The 20,781-nt window shown below is 43.4% G+C and overlaps 1 protein-coding gene across 3 annotated transcripts in view; it reads left to right on the forward strand.

The window, feature by feature from the left end:
- The window catches only part of ADAMTSL1 (ADAMTS like 1), a 464,565-nt gene that overhangs the window by 257,733 nt on the left and 186,051 nt on the right, over nucleotides 1-20,781 (forward strand). For all 3 annotated transcript variants that reach the window (XM_068552874.1, XM_068552875.1, XM_068552876.1), the window contains one exon: nucleotides 19,950-20,160. In XM_068552874.1, coding sequence (XP_068408975.1) covers nucleotides 19,950-20,160 — 211 coding nt within the window. The remainder of the gene's footprint in view (nucleotides 1-19,949; nucleotides 20,161-20,781) is intronic.

The raw sequence follows: 20,781 nt of genomic DNA on the forward strand, positions 1-20,781 counted from the left end.
TAACAGTTAGGAAAACAGAACTACCTAAGCTAATTCACACTAAGGTATGAGTGACTGATCCCCATGCCTTCATTCTAGCCTTAAGAGCACGGGCTTGGGAATCGTACAGATCTGGGATTCTACTCGCTCACTGGCCTTGAGCAGACGGTTTAACTTTTCAGAGCTTCAGGTCCTCTGTCTTTAACCCTTGGATAATTGTTGTGCGGATATGTACGTTGAGTGCTTGACATAGCACCTAGCACACATGAAGCACTCAGTGAATAGTGATAGGTATTGGCTGCGTCGTTTGTGTGTGTTTTTTTAAATATATATCTCTGTAAGAAGTTGTGCCTGGGTTGGAGGATGTGGGTGGATCTGTATGTGCTTTAAGGAACTGGGGCTCCCAACTTTTTTCCTTAAGGAAGGAGAGAGAAACTCTGTTACAAAGGGAAGGGGCTGTCCAGTCTAAGCCAAGAATACCTGGCCGTTGACTATATCTCATTCAATAAGCTCTAGCCCCCAGGGAGAGGGAGCATTTTCTGCTGGTTAAGGGAAAATCCAGCTCAGTTCAGCACACACTTATTAAATTCTTGCTGTGTTGCAGGCCCTGAAGAAACACACAAGTCTGGGACATAGACCCTGGGGCCAGGTACTAACAGCTAACTGGGAGGTCAGTACACAAATAGATCATGACAATGCATAATCACAATGGCCATAGCAGAGGTGTGCATGACTGTCTTCTGGGAACACTGAGATGAGTCACCTAATCCAAATCAGCGAGGGTGACCCAGAGGAGGTGATCACTGAGCTCAGTGAGTCTCTTGTTCTTATAGATGTCAAAGTATTTTTTCCTAAAATTCTAATCAAACATATTATTGATATACTACTTAGGTAGTGCCCCTGAAGTCCCAATCCAGGTTTTTCAGAAGCCCTTGGGACAGCTTTGTGTCCAGCTTTCTGTCCCCTTTCAGTCTTCCAGATGAGCCTGAAACTGCTTGACTCCCCTGTATTATAAGAGCATTTCCGGTTGCTCTCAATTAACTAACAGGAAACTGACGTATTTATGTCCCATAATGATGTAATGGAATAACAACTCTACCGACTGTTTAAAATAGGTCAGGTTATTTTCTACCAGCTTTGTTGGATCTTTGTCCCTGTGAGTGACACAGGAACTTGAGACCCGATCATTTATCTGTAACTTCCCTGTCCTCTCCAAGGTACCATGCTGCCCTCAGACCAGTTCTGATGGCTCAAGAGATGCAAAAGAGGGACCGAGAACGTAGAGCAATGTATTTGTGTTGCATCTTCAGGCAGTGGTAGAAAACTCTGAAAAACAGAAGGATCACTAATATCCTGCCATCCCCTTCAGCTGCAAACTCAGGGTCAAGAGCTCTTAGATTACACAGTTTTGCAAAGTTTTCCGAGTTCTGTGTAACTTGGCGTTATGTAAATACAAGATACTGAATTATTACTCTCTCTTTATTTCATCTTTTAAGCCACCTCTTCATCTCTTGCCCTGTGAGATACTCCAGGGGGTTGGTTTTCAGGGCGCCACTATCTAATCAGTCCTCCAGGTACTTGCTTATTGTGCAGATGCCATTGCAAGATTGGCTTAGTGCACAGAAACAGCAACATCACAGAGAAATCTCAGTTTGGGAACTGACACACAACCTGTTTTGAGGTTTAAGGAGTAAACACAAAGGAGATGTATGCCCTGGTCTTGGCAAAACCCCACATGCCAGACACGGGTTCCTCCTTTATTCAAATCAAGCGTATGTGGGCGGACTCTGTAGATTGCTGAATACATCCGGGATGCTCTTTGAGAAATTGAATTAAAGTTCTCAATAATAGAAAATGAAGCTTATGCATCACTGACGCATTTACTGGGAAATTTCCCGGAATTAACCAAACCTCTGTGGGTGGTCTATCGCCCATCCCACCCCCACCTCCACTCCCACCCGAGGACCACACTTTAACTGCCTCAACTCCTTCTGCAGATGAGCAAGCTGGCAAAAATCAAAGACTGCAATGCCCAGAACTTGTACAATTTTAGCTTCATCAAGCTATGGAAAATCACAGAAGGAAACTGTTATAAGCAAGGTATTTATTGATGTAAAATCCACCACAACTAGACAGATACCATTTATCAATGCTCTTTTTGTGAGGAAAGTGATGCCAGAATTATGGTGTGGGAGGGAAGCTGATAACAGAGCCAGATCTTCCTCACAAGACGCTCCCCACTGTCAAGCTCGATTTTGTGGCTTTTCCTTTTTGGCACTCATGGTAGGCTGTTTGTTTGCAACCGGGGGCAGACAGTAAGATAAGAGTTTGGGGGCCGGGAAAGCTGCCATTTTTCTCCTACGTTACCTGCTGGGCGCTTCCACGGCCCTTCTGAAGGCCCATCCCAGGCACACCTAGAAACGCCTTCTGTGGAAATGGCCACTGTCACGCACTTCATCTTTCATTTAATGGAGGTGGACGACATAACTGACCCATGGTGGAGTGCAGTGAAACCACCTGTGGGCTGGATTGACCTCCCCTTGATCTAGAAAAGAAAAGTGCCGTTTTCCAGCTCACCCCTGCAGGCTTAACTTCTCCAGGAGGGTCGTTGGGCAGAACAAGGTTGGCACAGTGTAGACTACTTTTCACCACACGTGGTCTTGCTGCAGCTGCATATTTAGGTCTAGAAAGTGGGCCCATGGATTGTATTCCTTTCTCTTGACACACAGAAAGGTAGTGCGTTGAAATCTTATATGCTTGGTCATGACATCTTGGTGCATCTTTTCATCCTCAGATGTGTAAAATTCCCTGTCCATTGTGTCTCTGAGCATAGGCAAACTCTAAATGTCAGCCTATCCAAACACTTATGCCAGTCCCATAATTGTTTCATCGTTTGCTATTTATTGCATTTGGGAGCCCCAAATCCTCCTCTCTGGACAGACCAGTGTCTGAAATGGATGGGTTTTTTGAATATCAGATGCACCCGTTTGTTCATAAAGAACTCTCTCTTCCTGAAAAGCCAGTTTAAACAATGAAGCACAAGGTGGGTTTCCAGTCCAAATTGCTGTGCCCAGGTCCACGGCAGATAATGCTGATGGACCAAGAGGCTTTACTGTGAGTGCACCGTCCTCAAGAATCACTGGGAATCCTTGTTTGTTGTGGACAGTTTTGCCAACCGGTTACTGGAAGCTGGATTCTTTCGCTTCCAGGGACTGAGGCATCATGGTCACATGAAGAGCTTGGTGGCCATCAAATTCTCATCACTCCCCAGTCGGCTCTATCAGTAGTATCAGTACCAAAAGATGGCAGGGCTTCATTCTTTACACTCTAAATAGCCAGAAAGTGGTGAGGAGTTTGGCTGACAGACTTGTCTAGAAGCTACACATTTGACAAATGAGTCTCCCTCAGTGACTGGGGTTGTAGAATCCCAGAATGTAATATGCCTTCATCTTATCTGCGAAGGAAGACAGGTCAGAGGTGACTTGCCCAAGTAGCCATGGCTAGCAGAGCTCAAACTAAAAGCCTGAAAAGTAACGCTTCCCAACTTCGAGCTCAGTGTTTATCATAAACAGGTGGGCTCCAGAAACTCGTATAGTGAGTTAGAATGTAGGATCTAGAGCCAGACTTCCTAAGTTCAAATCCTGATTCTGCAACTTACCAGTTATGTATACTTGAGCGAGTCACTTAACCCCTGTCTGTCCTTGGTTCCTTGTCCATAAGGTAAGGATGAAATAATACCTACCTCAGTGGGCTTCTGTGCACATTAGTGAGTTAATGTATGTAAGGCACTTATTAGAGGACCTGGTTATAGGCCCTGTGTAAGAGTTTTCCAGTGCTAAAACTGCACTAAGAGGTGGAATCAGGTGACAGCGTAGGGGACCCAGATGGTCGAAGGTGGCCCTAACGTACTCTTTACTAGGATAAGAAAGGATTTTCTCACCAAACTATGAAAGAAGTTTTTACTCTTTCTCTCTACCTTATGAACACTATAGAAATGAATTGAGTAGTTTATGTACAGCTAAGGAGATACCAGTTACCTCAGATAGAAATCTTTTATCCTTTCCAAAGATAGCATATCAATCCATGAGAAAAGTATTCCTCCCCCTTTGAGAATGAAGAGTAGAGGGTATGGAGTCAAGTGGGACATGAAAGGAAAAGAGAGAAAATTCATAGAACATGAGGGTTTTTCTAGTAACTTATGAATGAATGATAGTCCAGAATTAGGAACTCAGTTGACCTCCATGTGGCATGGGATGGAAATCCTCTCCACAGTTTTTTGGAAGTCATATGGCTTCCACTGTTCTTACTCAGAATTTAGTTACCAGGTTGCCCCACTGTTTCCATTTTTTTAACTAGAAAAATATACAATGTGTTCTGAGGATCAGAGGGCAGCTAGAAAGTTCTCTGTGGCCTGGGGAATGTTGAGCTGCATGAAACCAAACTGTTACTTATTGTAAGTGTGGGATAAAGCAAGCACAAGTGAATACCAAAATAGTTGCTCTGATTCGGGTATAGTAATAGCAGTCATTTCAAGGAACCACAAATAGGCAAAAAAAAAAAGAATCCTGAAGACCCATTCTTCCTATTGGCCTCTCTTGTGCAAGAGAAATAATACTATAACAACAGTGACAACAATAATAATGATGACAGCTACCATGTGGTATTTTGCTCCCAGCACCTTTGCAATCAATGAGTAAGTACATGTGAAGTTCTTAAACAGTACTGTGTACATAACAAGCATCCAGTAACTACTGGAAGCTATTATCGCAGTTGCTGTCCCATTTTACAGATAAAGAAATTGACATTCAAAGTGGGTAACTTGCCCAAAGTTAGAAAGCGCAGGTGGAAGTAGATTCCATCCCTGATTTGTTGGAATCCAAAGTTCTGGGTCAGTCTGACTGTCTGACATCATGCACACATGTCTCCTGCTTGATGAACACCACTCAGGGATTCAGGGCAATTCATCAGCACTATTCAGATGCAAGCGTGCTTAAACATAGTGCTCCAGGGATAAAAGTGCTAGCAATAAATGAGCATCATGGATAATCAAGAACAAATGAGGGATTTAATAAGCCAGAATAAACCCTAATATGAGGGTTTCAATTTAGTCAGACTTCAGTCTGATAATAATCCTGAGATAACAAAACATCAAAGAGTAAAACGTACATTCTACTTGAAGAGATCTTTGAACCTCACTTGAAAAATAGGTCATTTGCATGTGGTCAAGTATGAAAACATTTGTGCACGGCCTTCCTCTTTCTCCTCAAGAAGACACCCCTCAGGGCTAGAGAGTACACGGGCTGCTGCTTTCTGCATCCTGTGGGTACAACATCTGTGTGAATAGAAACATCCTTGGTTGGCAAAGAGCAGGTGTTGCCTATAGCCGTGTGTGTGCGTGTGCGCGTGCGCGCACGTGTGTGTGTGTGTGTGTGTGTGTGTGTGTGTCCCGGCACTGATGGAATTCATCACACCCAGCTTCCATAGTTAGCTGCTTCCTCTCCTGACTCCTCACGTATCAAACCCTGGAGACTGAGAGAGACACCTCTCCAGGGGAAACGGCTCTATCTTTTGTTTTCCTCTGCTAAACTAGGGTTGAAATGAATTTCTGGTCTGATTAAACATGGCGGAGGGCCTGCTTAAAGCCCCGTGTCACCGTGTGCCATGGGCCTGTTGGGATTCTCACCAAAGCCCGGCACCCCTTGGGATGGAAAGAAAGGGGCCGTGCTGGGCATCCAGCTGTCAGCTGATGGGACGTGTGCTACCCAGCACTGTCCTGGGGGCTGTGGGTTTGAACTGTAGTGAGCTTAAGTCATCTTGGTCACTGGGGGTTTGGCTGCCCACGGCACCTCTGTCTTCCAGGCTCCCTTACCCACCATAACTACATCGAGGAAAACAGAGGGGAGTGAGAACCAGAATTTTCCAAGTATTTACTAGGCTTTCTACTGAATATTCTTTCCAGCCCTGAGCATGGAAATAGATAAACTGGAATTCCCCAAATGCAACTTACAACTCACTCTGCCTGGAATACTTTCTCTTTACTTCTGCCTTTGCCTGGCCACCTCTTACTCACCCTTCAAGACTCAGCCCAGGCATCACTGACTCCAGGAAGCCTTCCATGACTATCACTTCCCTTTTGACTCCCAGTCTGTGTTTTCGTGCTTCCCTACACCTCGTGCTTACCTGTCTCACAGACTAAATTGTGAGCCCCATGGGAATAGGGTCTGTGTTTCTCTCCTTTACCATTCTGTCCCTTCATGTAGAGCCTGGCCACATAAAGGGCTCAATAAACACTAGTTGAATGAATAAATAAATGAATAGCACTTATTACAGTATCTTGGAGTTGTCTCTGAAAGCCCTTAAGATCAACAATTTTTTTTTAAATCTCTGCATCCCCATCATTCAGCATAATACTTGGTACATGGTAGGTTTTTATCCAATGAATACATGGCTGTAGGCACACATATGTATATGAATGGCCAAATACGTGGGTGGAAGAAAAAATTGAGTCTACAAGACTGTGAAAGCCATTATGATGAAAGGAAGGAGGAGGCAGAATCTTGCAGGAGATTATATCAATAGAAGCAGATCTGTGGATCCTGACATAAAGGACTGAACTTCCCAGGCATTTCACTTGGAGAGAAAGCCCATGAATATAAATGTCCAGAAAGGTTTCCATTTACAACATAAATAAATGGATTAAAAACTGCTCAAGAGAACTAACTTGAGGGAGTGTGTTGGCTTGCTAGGGCTGCCATAATGAAGTACCATAAACTGGGTGTCTTAGAACAGCAGATATTTATTCTCTCACAGTTCTGAAGGCTAAAAGTCTTAAATCAACTGAGCAGGGCCATGCTGTCTCTGAAATCTGTAGGGGAAGGATCCTTCCTTGCCTCTTCCTAGTTTCAGCTTGTTTTTCAGCAATCTTTGGTGATCGTTGGCTTGTAGATGCCTCTCTCTAATCCCCCATCTTACTGTGGTCACTTTCCCTGTCTGTCTCCTTTTTCTAAAGACACCAGTCATAATGGATTAGGACCTCATTTTAACTTGATTATCTCTAAAAAGACCCTATTTCCAAATATGGTCACATTCGGAGGTGCTGGGAGTTCAGACTTCAGCATATCTTTTGGGGAGGACATTATCAACCCATAACAGGAAGAAACTCTTAGGCTTGTAGGGTTTAAGTGAGAAATGCCCCCTGCAAATCAACAAAGAGATAGCAATCTTTATGGCCTGATTTGATGGATGCCAAACAATGCTCTGAACTCCAAAATACTTGATCCTACATCTTAAAAGCCTTATATTCTGCTTGGGATGATAACCGGAGAAAAACATTTAGGCAAATAGAATTATGTCAAATAAGATACTCTAGCCTTGGCTTGGAACGGCTACAGGGTCAGTGTTATAGAATCTAAACAAGGGCCAAATGACAGTAAATCTAATAGGATTGTAAAGAGGGTGCAGCCGATACGAGCTAGGATGGTGAGGGAGACCCTCCCCGAGGAAGGACTTGAATCAGACCTGGAGCTGGGAATACGGAGAGCATTCCAGGAAGGAAAAGTTGGAAGCAAATTCACAGATGTGAAAAAGAAAAATGGTGTGTTGGGAAGCCAGCAAACGGTGAAGCCTGGAGAAGCGCATCTCTGTTTGGGGGATTTAATTCTGGAAGCGGAAGGGAGTTCGTTTAGTGCTAGACCTTCAGTGTGAGGATGCTCATCAATTAAGATCAAAGAGAAAACTGGAATAATAACCACAAGAGGGTGTTAGAGGGAGAAAAAGAAAAATGCCACGTGACACTTGTGTTTGTGATCGAAGCAGTTCCTTCTGTGATCTTGACCACAAGGAAGACGACCCTGTGACGGTTTTTGTTTTTGTTTTTGTTTTTTTGGGAGTCAAGTTTTATTTGGGGCAAAATGAGGACTATAGCCTGGGAGACAGCATTTCAGATAGTTCTGAGAAAATGCTCCAATAAGGTAGGGGGGAAGGTCAGTATATATGTGATTTTTGTGAAGGGGGAGTCCATACAATCAAGCACATATTTTTTTGCAGAAGTTTTCTGCTAGTCATGAGGAGCAGTCATCACCATGAAGGATTTTAATGCTTTTCTAGATATGAAGAGATAACAAGAATTGGGTTCATAGAATCAGCTCCTGGAAGTATCTGACTATCTGAAGACCTGTTCTGCCAGTTTTTCCCAGCCTGTGACTATTTTTAATAGGAAATTTCCACCTAGAATTCTAAGCAAGCCAACTAAAATCTCAGACTTCTAAGGGCACAAGTGATTTGGCAGATCATCTACCCTCCTAACCTGTGTCTCAGGAATCCTGTCTGAATAATAACAGCCAGCAGAAATTCTATCTCATTTTAATGTACTAACACCCAGAAGACAGGGCGATCAGAGAACGGGAGGGAGACCTTAGAAGTTTTAATTGAATCAAACTGCCTGTAGGTAAGCAGACACGTGGTGTTTCTTGGACAATGGGATGCCATAGAGAAGTGTTGGAGGGTGTGGGAGAGAAGGCTGGAGATGCTTTGTACCACTGGGCCTAGTTTCCAGGCCCTTCTGCTGTTTGACATGCTATATGAAGGAAGTAGGTTTAAAGCAAATGGCATGCTTGTAACGAAAGTGTAAATGTATATCTTGCTGCAAGTGCTCTTTTTTTCAAGAGCTATTCATTAATCTCTTTTTTAAAATTGCAAAAAAACACCAAGGAGTTATTTGCAATGTTGGTAACCTTGATTTTTTTTTTTTTTTAAAGAAGCGATTTAGAAGGTGAGGCCAGCTGGCATGGCTAAAGTCGTCACTTCCACCACAATGTTCTTCAGTAGACATAAGTGCTTTGCCACCTCAGGTGTTTGGTAATCTTGATTATAAGCATTTTTATGGCGGCAAAACCTTGTGCCAAGCAGGCTGACTTCCAAGAGAAACGTGGCTCTATCTCCTGTTTCCTGAGCCACGCCAGCTCTTCTTTTATAGAGAGCGCTGATTCTCACGATGCTGTTTATCATATATGCTTTTGGTTGATTTTTGGCCTTCAGATATATTTGTACTGTCTCTCGTCTAACATCTCCTTTGATCTTTTATTTTTCCTAGGCCCCTTTAAGCAGCTTTCTAAAGCACAGAGGCTGAGGTAGATCCATCTGCTGCGGAGTGTAACTGTTTTTCTAAACTTGTCTATTCTCCCTCTCTGACCCTTCATGAATCCATCCTCCATCCTTAGTGACTTAGCAGGGTAGAAGGAGTAACCTGACTTCCCTTCCCAACTTTGGGGAAATCACTGGTTTCTCTGAGCCCCAGCTTGCTGATCTGTAAGATGGAGGTAGTGATGCTGGCTTTGCTTTACTTCTGAGTTAGGTGGATCAAGTGAGATAACGTTGATGGACAGACTTCGTGATTTGCGATCAGCCGTATAGATGCAAGTGGTATGAGTACCACACTGCCTGTCTTCTGAAATTCTGCGGTGTCCATGCTTCAGCCGAACAGTTTAGCACTTAGCTCATTCCTCTTACCTAACGTTGTTTGCTGTGTGTCCTGGGTGTTTGTCAGTTCTCCCCATCTTTGCTGAAAGCATGTTGAAGGTGGCGAGCACATTCCCCACTTCTGTATCTGCCGCAGGGCTTATTAGCAGGGTATGCGTAAATGCTCAGTTAATGGGGGCAGGTCACAAATGTCCTTTCCCTCAGTCTCTGTAACCTATGGTACTTTGACTGACTCACTCTGGGAAGAATTCTCACTCTATTCGTTAAACTCTATCTTCACAATCATTATCCACGCATTTAACAAATATTTACTGAGCAACCAGTAGGAACAGTTCATATTAGCTAATGTTTACAGAGCCCTTCATCTGTGCCAGGCACTGTGCTTATGCCCTTTACATAGATGTTTTTACTTAAACCTCCTAACAACCCTTTGAAGGGAGTATTGCTATTATTCCTATTTTAAATATGAGTAAACCGTTTAGTAACTTGCCCAAGGTTACGCAATTAGAGAGTGGCAGAGCACGGTTCATTCACAGAGAATCCAATTCCAGAGCCAAAGGTCTCCTTCGTTAGGCCACGATGCCACCCTGGGCATCCTTGTTGTGCCGGCACTGGAGTAGGTCCTGGAGATATTATGTTGAATAAGTCAGGGCCATTAGGGTCTAGTGAGAGAGAGAAATAAGTAGACAAATAACTACAGTGTGGTGAAGATGAGCCTGAGGGAAGAAAAGAATGCCACTAGAAGGAAAGACACAGTAGCGTGCTGGAGAGGGAAAGGTCTAGCTCTGCCTTGTGGGAGGGGCATCGGAAAAGTGTTCAGAGAGGAAGGTGATGTTCGGGCTGCCAGCCTGAGAGGGAGAGGCATCTGCCAGCCAGAGAAGAGCAGTCCTCTTCTGCTGGGTACTCAGCAAAGCTGAGTATGGGGTGACCAGAGATTACACCAGAAAGATACACTCAAACTTCTTTGGGAAGCACATTGCAGGCGAGCCAAGGATTTGACCATTGGCCTGTGGGTAACAGGGAGCCAGTGGATGTTTTTTTATAAGCTTTATTTTGAAATAATTTCAGTTTTTAAAGAAGTTGCCAAAATAGTACACAGATCTCCCTTATACTCGTCCCCTCAGTTCTATAGTTGTTAACATTTTGGGACCATTTGGGAATAATTTTAGGTATATACCCCACATGCATCTTAACACTTCAGTGTTTATTACCTAGAAACAAGAATGTTGTCATAAATAACCACGGTGCAACTAACCATCAATCAAGAAACGACACGAATTCAGGGTCACCATCTCATGCACAGACTCCATTCACATGTTGCCTGTTGCCCCAGCAATGCCCTTTATAGGCCCCAAATCCAATCTAGGGTCTTGTGTTTGGCTGCCATTTCTTCTTAGATGTCTCCCATCTGGGACAGTCTCTTCTTGTCTTTCATATCCTGGAGGTTTTTGAAGAGTACAGGCCAGTTACTTTGTAAAATGTCCCTCAGTTTGGGTTTGTTTGATGTTCCCTCTTGATTTTTGAAATTTGACAAAAGCGCTGCAGAAGTATGCTGTGTCCTTCTTCGTGCATTGTGTCAGGAGATGATGAAAGGTGTTCCATTCCATTCGTTACTGATGATGGCAACTCTTATGACTTGGTTAAGATGATGTCGGCCAGGTTTTCCACCATAAAATTAATAAGTATGTTGACCATATTTATAGCAAGTAACAAGTATTTTATGTAGATAATCTAAGGCTAAGTGAATACCCTATTCCTCACCAACCTTTCACCCACCAGTGTCAATATTCATTGATGATTCTTGCCTGAATCAAGTGTTATTATCATTGTTGTTGTTATTGTTGACAAATGGTGACTTTCTAAACTCTATCATTCCTTCTAGTTTATTAGTAGGCATTCTACTGTTGGGTAGAGATTTCTCTTATTTATTTCCTTATGAATTTCTGTTCTACTTGAGAGTTAAAATTCATTACTGTCAAATTGTCTCAGACGTGGGCAGTGAGAGCCCCTTCAAACTAGCCCCTGTGTCCTTTTGATTTATACCCCATCATTCTTTGAGTACTTCCCAGTTTCCTGGTACAAGATATTCCAGGCTCACTTTTCATTTTCCCAGCCCCTGCCCCAGAGCCCTTTTTACGGGAACTGGTTCCTTAGTGAAGAATGATATTTAGAAACCAAAATCTGGGCACTTGATATGCTTGATACTACTAGGAGACCTAGAGGTCATTGCTTCGAGACCTGTTAGCAGAGAGAGCTAGGAAATATTGTAAACATATACATCTGTATATCTGTATACACTTACGTATATCTATTGATATGTCTTTGTCTATCTAGGTATCTGTCTATTAAATATATGAGTTCACACTGTTTTCAATACCAATCTAATTTTATCAGGTTTAGTCTAGTCTTCCCACTTTCTGTATCTGTAACTCCTCTGTGACAGTAAGAAATCTGGCTCCCATTCTCCTTCATGTATTTATGTATTTGTTCAGTCCTTCCTGAATGTTTGGTTCCCAGTTATCCTTGCCCACGGTGAGCTCTGTCACATGCCCATGGACCACTCCCCACCAAGCCTCAGGCTACAGTTCGGTCCTGCAAAGCAGAAGAGGGAAGGAAGGAGGAAAAGCCAGTGAGAAAGTTCAGCTCCAGACAGGCAGCACCACCTCCCCCCCACTGGGTGCACTGGACCAAAACTGAGCCCTGGACACCCTGGCCCCCCTCCCCTGCAAGCCCAGCTCGGACTCCAGTGGAGGTTTATAATCAGAGGAAGTCAAGTGAGCAGATTCACATTTCAGACTGACATTTTGGAAGCTTCAGGCTATGGATAGATTGGAAACTGGAAGATGTGGGGATAAATGAGGAGCCACTAATAATCGTCCAAGAACCTTAAAGTGGGACAGGGTCATAGTGTCCCTGGTGAAGGGAGGATTCTCTTGGCCTTACCTTAGGATTTCTAGAGCTGGCCACGCTCCATGGTATCTGATTTATTATTGCCGGATTGCTATCTACCTCCTGACCTCAGAGGCATTGTAAAGGAAACAAATATTTTGGGGGGAACCTTAAAAAAAAAATCACAAGGTAGAAATGTTGGGCAGAAATGTCAAGTTGGAGGATTACACACAAGTATAAAGAATGCATCTAACAAATAACTGAAATTTATAATGGTATTTTGCCTCCCAATAAAAACTGCATTTTAAAATTTTGAGTGGAGAAACAAACCCTACTTTGCTGCAGAAGCCAAGGTAAGAGGAGGTTCTTAAGATAATCGCTTGCGGTGGGGAGAGTCGGCGTTAGAAATTATGTGCATTTATACCAGCAGCAAACAGTGAGTTGCTGGAGGCCTCTCTGAAAGAGTAAGGGAGCAAACCCTTGGCAACTCACATAATGAGCCCTTGTCTAAAGGAAGGCAAAAATTCCTCCTTTTGTGTAGCTAATACAAACACCAGCAGCTAAGAAGCTGCAACCACCATGGGTCCTTGATTGCCCAAATTACCTCTGACAGCCACCTTCACAAAAAAACAAACATGCATGTGGGGGAAAGCACACTCTGCCTTTGCCCTTCAGCTGCCAAGTCCCACTGCTGCTTCACTGAAAAACAACTGTTCATGACCCTGGGCTGCTTCAGTGGTGGTTGCTTCCATTACTGAGGAATAGATCTGTCATTTTGTCATTTGTCATTTTCTGAAGTCGTGAGCACCAGGGATCCTAGAATTTGCATCTCAGATCTAGTTTGTACTGCTGCCTTCATCATCCTGGCCCTCAGAAGCTGTAGCCTGGCTGCCTGGGTTTGAATCCTGATTCCCTTGTTTACTAGCTGTGTGAGTTTGGACAAGTTGCCCAGCTGGTCAGAACCTCTGTTGTATTGCCCTATAAAATGGGAGAACTGATAGTACCATCTTCATAGAGTTGATGTAGGTAATACATAAGTTCAGATATGTATCCCACATCTTGGGGGAGCTTAGCCCTGAGTCCTGCTGGGATAATGCAGAGCTGGGGCTTCTAAAATCCACAGTGCTGGCCTCTGTCACAGGGAGCAGCCCCATTCTCAGCACCCCCATGTCCAAGTCATGGGAGACTTTGATGTGCTGCAGGTGGCATTGACATCAGTGTGAGGCCTGGCAGGAGGCATTCTAGGCCATGACTAATTAATCATTTAACTTCTTCAGACCTCAACTCCTTGTTGTTAAAATGCAACTAATCACAGTACCTCTCTCACAGGGCTGTGGAGAGGATTAAAGGAGGCAACTCATTTAAAGCAACTAGCACAGTACCTGGCTCATTGTAAACACTGGTAATGTTAGTATTATTATTGTTATTGGCCATAATACGTGACATCAGCTGGATATGTTGTGGTCACCTCATGGCTTATGGCTCACGGCGAAGGGTCTCTCTGCTCTGCCCAAGGCCAAGAACTGGCCAGATACAGGCAGGGTGACAAGACCACGTTCCAATAAGTCAGACTTTGGGCAGAACCCCAGCACCATCAGAAAAACAAAGGGGAAATCAGGAAACCAAGCCTAAAATCTAAAATCCAATTATAATGACAGGCCAACCCAAGGACACATGATGCTGGGCAGAGGGCAGGAAGCCTAATTCCAGCCTTGCGGGGTGGGAGGTAACCTGTCTCCTGCCTGCCCTTGGTCAGGAGTCAGTTGCAGGAGCTTGGCAAGGTCCAGCCTGAAGCTACAGGGCATCACTGTGATCTCTCGACTCCTAGTGCCTTCCCTGCAAGCAGGTTTTGGCAGAAAGAAACAGGAATGTGGAGAAGAAAGGTTCAGCAGAAAGAAAACAGTATAGAAAGAGAATCTGGGGGGAACCAGTCTCCCTAACATTTTGGCCATGAGCCCAACCATGAAGCCAACACCTGAGGCCTAGAAGCTAAAAGAAATCATAGTGATCATGTTTACTCTTCTCTGTATACAGGACCACAGATCCTTTAGCCAAAACCATTGGAGCAGATGTGTTTTGGAATCCAGAATTTGGGGCATTTTAGAAACATGTTAGGATTACTAAGACATTAAGTGTATAATATCTGTAGTGAGTTCTGGGGAGAAAAGCACCATAATCCAACAGGCTACTATTACTGCAGTAAAATGTGTAAATATTTACATCAAGTGAGATGTGGCCTGTCAAGGCATCATGTCAATCCAGGTCCGGCTTTGTTACCAGATAGTTTGCACCACACTGAAGAAAACCTAGTGGTGTTCAGAGCTTTGGGGACCTTGAAATTGGGGTGGGCGGTTGTTCAGAGGACACAGCTGAGATGTTGACCAGGCAAGTGACGAATCCAAAGGGGCACACACAGGTCACTGGGGTTCCGCTCAGCTTGAGTCCCCTCGTCCTTCCTGAGCATCTGCTATGTTCCAGGCACTGTGCTAGGCACTGAGGTCACAGTTTGGTTTCCTAGGGCTGCCATAACAAAGTATTTACTACAAATGGGGTGACTTAAAACAACAGAAATTTATTCTCTCAAAGTTCTGGAGGCAAAAATCACGTCCAAAATTATGATGTCAGCAGAGCCATGGTCCCCGAAACGTGTGAGGGAGAATCCTTCCTTGCCTCTTCTAGCTTCTGGAGTTTACCGGCAATCCTCGACATTCCTTGGCTTGTAAATACATCACTGTCATCTTTGTCTCTGTCATGACGTGGCATTCTCCCTGGGTGTCTCTCTCTCTTCTTATGAGGTACCTGTCATGTTGGATTAAGGACCCACCCTACTCTAGGATGACCTCATCTTAAGTGATTACATCCACCATGACCCTACTTCCAAATGAGGTCACATTCTGAGGTACTGGGGGTTAGGACTCCAACATATCTTTTGTGAGGATGCAATTAAACCCGTAACGAGCGGTAAACCAAAACAGGCATAGCCTCATGCTCTCATCAAGGTAATAGTCGAGCAGGATACTCAGATTACAGGTGTGTTCTAAAGAAGACATACAAATGGCCAACGGGTATACGAAAAATGCTCAGTGTCACCGATCATCAGGGAAATGCAAACGAAAACTACAATGAGATATCATCTCAGACCCATCAGGATGGCTATCATCAAAAAACCAAAGACTAAAAGTGTTGGCAAGAATGCAGAGAAATTGGAACCCTTGCACACTGTTGGGGGAAGTACAAAATGGTGCAGCCACTGTGGAAAACAGTATAGTGGTTCCTCCAAAAATTAAAAATAAAACTATCACACGATCCTGCAATGCCACTTCTCGATATTTATCCAAAAGAATTGAAATCAGGACCTAGAAGGGATACTAGCATTCTCAGATTCATTGTAGCACTCACTGTTCTCAGTAGCTGTTTCCAAGATGTGGAAGCAGCATAAATGCCCATGGGCAGATGAATAGATAAAGATGTGATGTATACTTTCAATGGAATATTATTCAGCCTTCGAAAGGAAGGAAATTTTGCAATGTGTAACAATATGGATGAACCTTAAAGACTTTATGCTAAGTTAAATAAACCAGTCACAGAAGAACAAATACTACATGATACCACTTATATGAGGTATCTAAAATAGTCAAATTCATAGAATCAAAGAGTGGAATGGTGGTTGCCAGGAGCTCGGGAGAGGGGGAAATGGAGAGTTACGATCAACAGGCATAAAATTTCAGTTAAGCAAGACGAGTGTTAGAGATTTGCTGTACAACACTGTACCTAGAGACAGCAATACTGTACCGCACACTTAAAATTTTGTTAAGAGAGTAGATCCCATGGTACGTGTTCTTACCACAATATAACAAAAGAAAAAACCAAGTGTGTTGAGAATTTCCAAATGGAGAGTATTCGTGGAACCGTATCATAGAGGAAAATTTTACCCAGTTGAGGGCTTCCTCCCTGAGGAAGTAACATTTTCAGTGAAGATGAAGAGATGAGTTAAAGTCAACCAGACAAAGTAGGGGAAGAAGCACAAATGCCCTCACCCTCTGATGTCCAGAGCCCCTGTCTTCCTCAGCACTGGGCTTATGAAAAGCGAGAACCCAGAATCCCAGGGAAGGTCTGTCAGTGTCTCCCAGGCCGCCAGCTACAGCTAATCCTGCCCACAGGCTGGGTCCCACCAGCCTACAGTCCCTCCGTCAGCAACAGCCAAAGGCACAGAATACAGGGAGGCAGCTGTCGGCAGCCAGCAGGACCCAGCACTCACAATCGAAGCCCTTATGCAGGCGAGGAGCAGCGGGGGCATCTCTCTGTTTTCCCTCGTTTGGCCTAGATTGATTAAAATACTTTGAGCCAGAATCAGCAAAGTGCTTAATACACAGATAGCTTCTGCTGCCCTCCTTCCCTTGAGAAAGCAGTGTACCTTTATCATGAGTAAGCAGATATGTCTGTTTTGTGAGTTTTTCCAGCAGCATTGAAGTGGCCTCATGGCTGCCAGATGCCTCTGCTTCAAGATCCCAGTGACTGAGTTTCTGCCAGAGGTGAGGGCAGGAGTAGGTGGCAGCCACGGTGTAGGCACTAAATCAGGGCAAGTTTCAGCCTTGGGCCAGCACTCGCTGTGTAAGCGGCTCCTTTATGAGACATCCATAGCGTGGTCATCAGCATTGGGTGTAGTTGTTGGATTCTGTCTTACACCCACAATATTTTAGTGTTTCTCTTGAAAGGAGGGGTGAGGGAGGAAAACATCCTTTTTTGAAGCATGACGAATATAGAGAAAAGTGCACAAATTCTGCACGTATGGCCTGGTGATTTTTCACACCGAGAATGCAGATCCAGCACCCAGATCAAGATAACATCCCAGAAACCCTCCCCCTCCCCCCACCGTACTCTACTTCTAGTTACTACCCACCAAGGGTAACCACCACCCTCACTTCTAACGTTGTAGATTAGTTTTGGTTTTTGAGTTTTATGTAAACGAAATCACACTATGGATTTTGCAGTTGTGGTTTTGTTCACTCAGTTTTATGTTTGTGAGATTCAGCCATGTTGCTTGTTGTTGTAGTAGTTTATTTTCATTGTTCTCTCAAGGTTTGTGTGAATATATCATAATTATCTATCCGGTCAACTGTTGATGGACCTTTAGGTTGTTCCCCAGCTGAGCTATTAGGAATAGTGCTTCTTTGAACCTTCTCGTATATGTCTTTTGATGAACGTATGCAAGTTTTGGGGATAGAATATATACTTGTATTAGTTGTCTATTATTGCATAATGAATTTCTCCAAAACCCAGGCGTTCACAACAAAAATAAACATTTATTACCTCTCACAGTTTAATGAATGAGAAATCTGGGAGCAACTTGGAAAGGCAGTTCTGGCTCAGGGTGTCTCATGAGGTTGAAATCATCTGAAGGCCAGACGTGGTCCAGCAGAGCTGCTTTCAAGGTAGCTCACCCATGTCATTGGCAAGTTGGTGCTGACTGTTGGTGAGCAGCCCCAGTTCCTTTGCATGTGGACTTTCCTCCAGCTTGTCTCAGGGTCCTCATGCCCTCCCCTAGAGTGAGCAATCAAAGAGAGAGAGCCAAGTGGAAGCTACATCCTTTTTCTGATTTAGCCTTGGAAGTCACATAGCATCCGTTCTGCCTCATTGGTGTGGACATATTTTTAAAACCAATAGCCCACAACATTTTGAAGCTTGGAATTTACCCAAGCTAGGAATCTAAAAATAAGTTTATAGACATTCATACAAGGATCTAAAAGAAATATATTCAACCCAGCCTCTCCTCTTTTATTCATTTAAAATTTTATGAATGTTTGTAGGACAGTTCTCCAGGTATTTTCCGGAGATAAGATGATATTGTATAATAGGAGGTACAAAGGCTTTGGAGCCAGACACACCCAAGTTTGAATCCTGGATTCACTACTTACTAATTATGGGTATTTGGGCAAGCAGCCTCTTGGATTCTCAGATTCCTTCAACTTTAAAATAGGGAAAAACAGTAGAGCCCAACTCCGTGTTCTGGAAGTAATTAAATGAGACAATGTGTGTAAGGTGCTCATGATGATGGTAGGTCCCTTCCATTTGCTCATTTATTAAAAAAAAAATATTAACCATATACATTAACTATCTAGTAGTAAACGTATACATTAACTATCTAAAAATAAAAAGTATTAACCATAGACATTAACCATATACATTAGCTATGAAGAACCCTGCGAGAGATACAAAACCGACTCAGACACGGACCTTGCCTTCAAGAGGTGTATATTCTAGTAGGGTCCTTGATAGACTGAACAACTGTAATACAACTGAGAAAATGTTCAGTGTCTGGAGCAGATGTGGATACAATCCTTTAAATATGGGTTAAATTTGGATATATAGAAATGGAAGAAATTTAGAGGGGCAAGGGAAAGACCAAAAGTATTCCAAATTAGGAGTAACAGCTTCAGTAAAGACAGAGCTAGAAAACCAGGGGGCATGAATCGAGAATAACAAAGTACTTCATTACAGATATGGCTTAAATATAGGGTAGGAAAGGAGGTTGTGGAAATAGGGGTTGGAAAGGTAATTACCTATCAGAGTAGTTGAAAAGATTGAGAAAGCTACACTCATTTGTACAGCCTGATTAAAAAAAAAAAAAAAAAAAAAACCAGAGACTTTTAAACCAATTTTCAGGGCTGGCTACAAAAGCTAGGCAGGCCTAGCTACTGAAGGATCTACTTGCCATGCTTTTCTTGGCTAACTCCTGTTTGTAGAATCTTTGTGTCTCACGCTGTAAACAGAACTTTCTAAAACTGATCATAAAGAACACTTCTCACTCCAAGCCCAAGCAACTGAGGTGTTTCTTTATTATTCCCACTTTGGAGGCTGCATCAACAGGGAAATGCAGTGAGACTGTTTTTACAGGCCCTTAGGTCACTGTAAATGTACTTGTCAAGACTTGGCCATTTGGAATGACCAATTCATGCACTTAACTCATCTATGTGTTTGACTTCCTCTTCTAGGTAATAAGCTGTTCTCTCCACTTATTCCTCCTCAAGAAGAGTAATCTATTTAGCAACTCTCACTTTTGTTACATTCTCCAGTCCCAGGCAATAATGATATTCATACATAAGACCGAGACGTTTCTATGCTATGATGGAAGCTTGAAGGAAGTTGGAACCGGCAACCTTTCATTTTGAAGCCAAAGAAAAACAAGCGCAGATTTGTCAGTCTTGCTAAGAATGGGGGCTAGAGAGATGAGCAGAAAGCTTTCTTCTAGACCCGCTATTCAGTATGTGGTAACCAAAGCCTTTATGCGCTCAACTTATATCTTATCTAACATACCCTCTTATTTTGATGAAGCTTATATGTTTCTTGGTGATTTTGTGCGTAAAAATTGGAGGTTCCATTTTATCACCCTCTTTGTTTACTCTGAATGAATTCTAGAGCATGAAGGGAAAGGATGGGTTCTAGGTAGGTTTGGGATAGAATTCCTAGCCAATCTTGTGCTAGAACTTCCCAAATACCCAGGTAGGTGTTTTTACTCCATTAGGTAACGTTTGACGTCATGGGAACTGTTCTCTACACAAGTGCTCAGGGTGTCCTCTTCCTCTCTGGCTCTGATTTCTTCCCAGGTGGGAAATTGGCAAGTGGAGTCCATGTAGTCTCACCTGTGGGGTTGGCCTGCAGACCAGAGATGTCTCCTGCTCCCACCTACTTTCCAGAGAGATGAATGAAACAGTAATCCTGGCTGACGAGCTGTGTCACCAGCCCAAGCCCAACACGGTGCAAGCTTGCAACCGCTTCAACTGCCCCCCAGCCTGGTACCCTGCGCAGTGGCAGCCGGTGAGTTCTGGGGTTACCCAGTATTGGAGTTTGTGTTTGCAGCAGTGATTCGGGACAGGGAAAGTACTCTGTGAGAGTGTTGTCCCATTAAAGGACTGTTCGAGATCCGCTCATCCCTCCTTGCTTAGTACTCCCCCAACCTTATCCAAATCCAGATCTTTTCATTACAGTTACCAAGCTCTTTCTACTGTACCGCCCCCAGTGTTCTCCAAAGGCAACTCAGATGACCATCTCTTAACCTGAACATATTCGTGACAAAGTTTTCACTGAGCTAAGGAAAAATTTTTTTCACAAGGACTGTGTGGTGGGTAAATTTCCATAAAGCTACATTTTCTGAACGTGTGCTTTTTCTAGCTTTTGCTATTTAAAATTCGAAGAGATAAAGATACCAGGCAATGGCTTTTCTTTTTTTTTTAAACATAATTCCTTAGCAAAATAGAACGTTAGAAGTCGAGCTAATTACAGACTTTTAAAATTTTCCTGATCCATGGGGAACTATTGTTTAAAGCAGGGGTTGGCAAACTGTTGCCCAAAGCCAAATCCAGTTCACAACCAATTATTGTAAATGAACTTTTACTGGAAGACAGCCACACCCACTCTGTTATGTGTTTTTTGTGACAT

Source organism: Eschrichtius robustus, chromosome 10, assembly GCF_028021215.1.
Source record: "Eschrichtius robustus isolate mEscRob2 chromosome 10, mEscRob2.pri, whole genome shotgun sequence".
Taxonomy (NCBI): Eukaryota; Metazoa; Chordata; class Mammalia; order Artiodactyla; family Eschrichtiidae; genus Eschrichtius; species Eschrichtius robustus.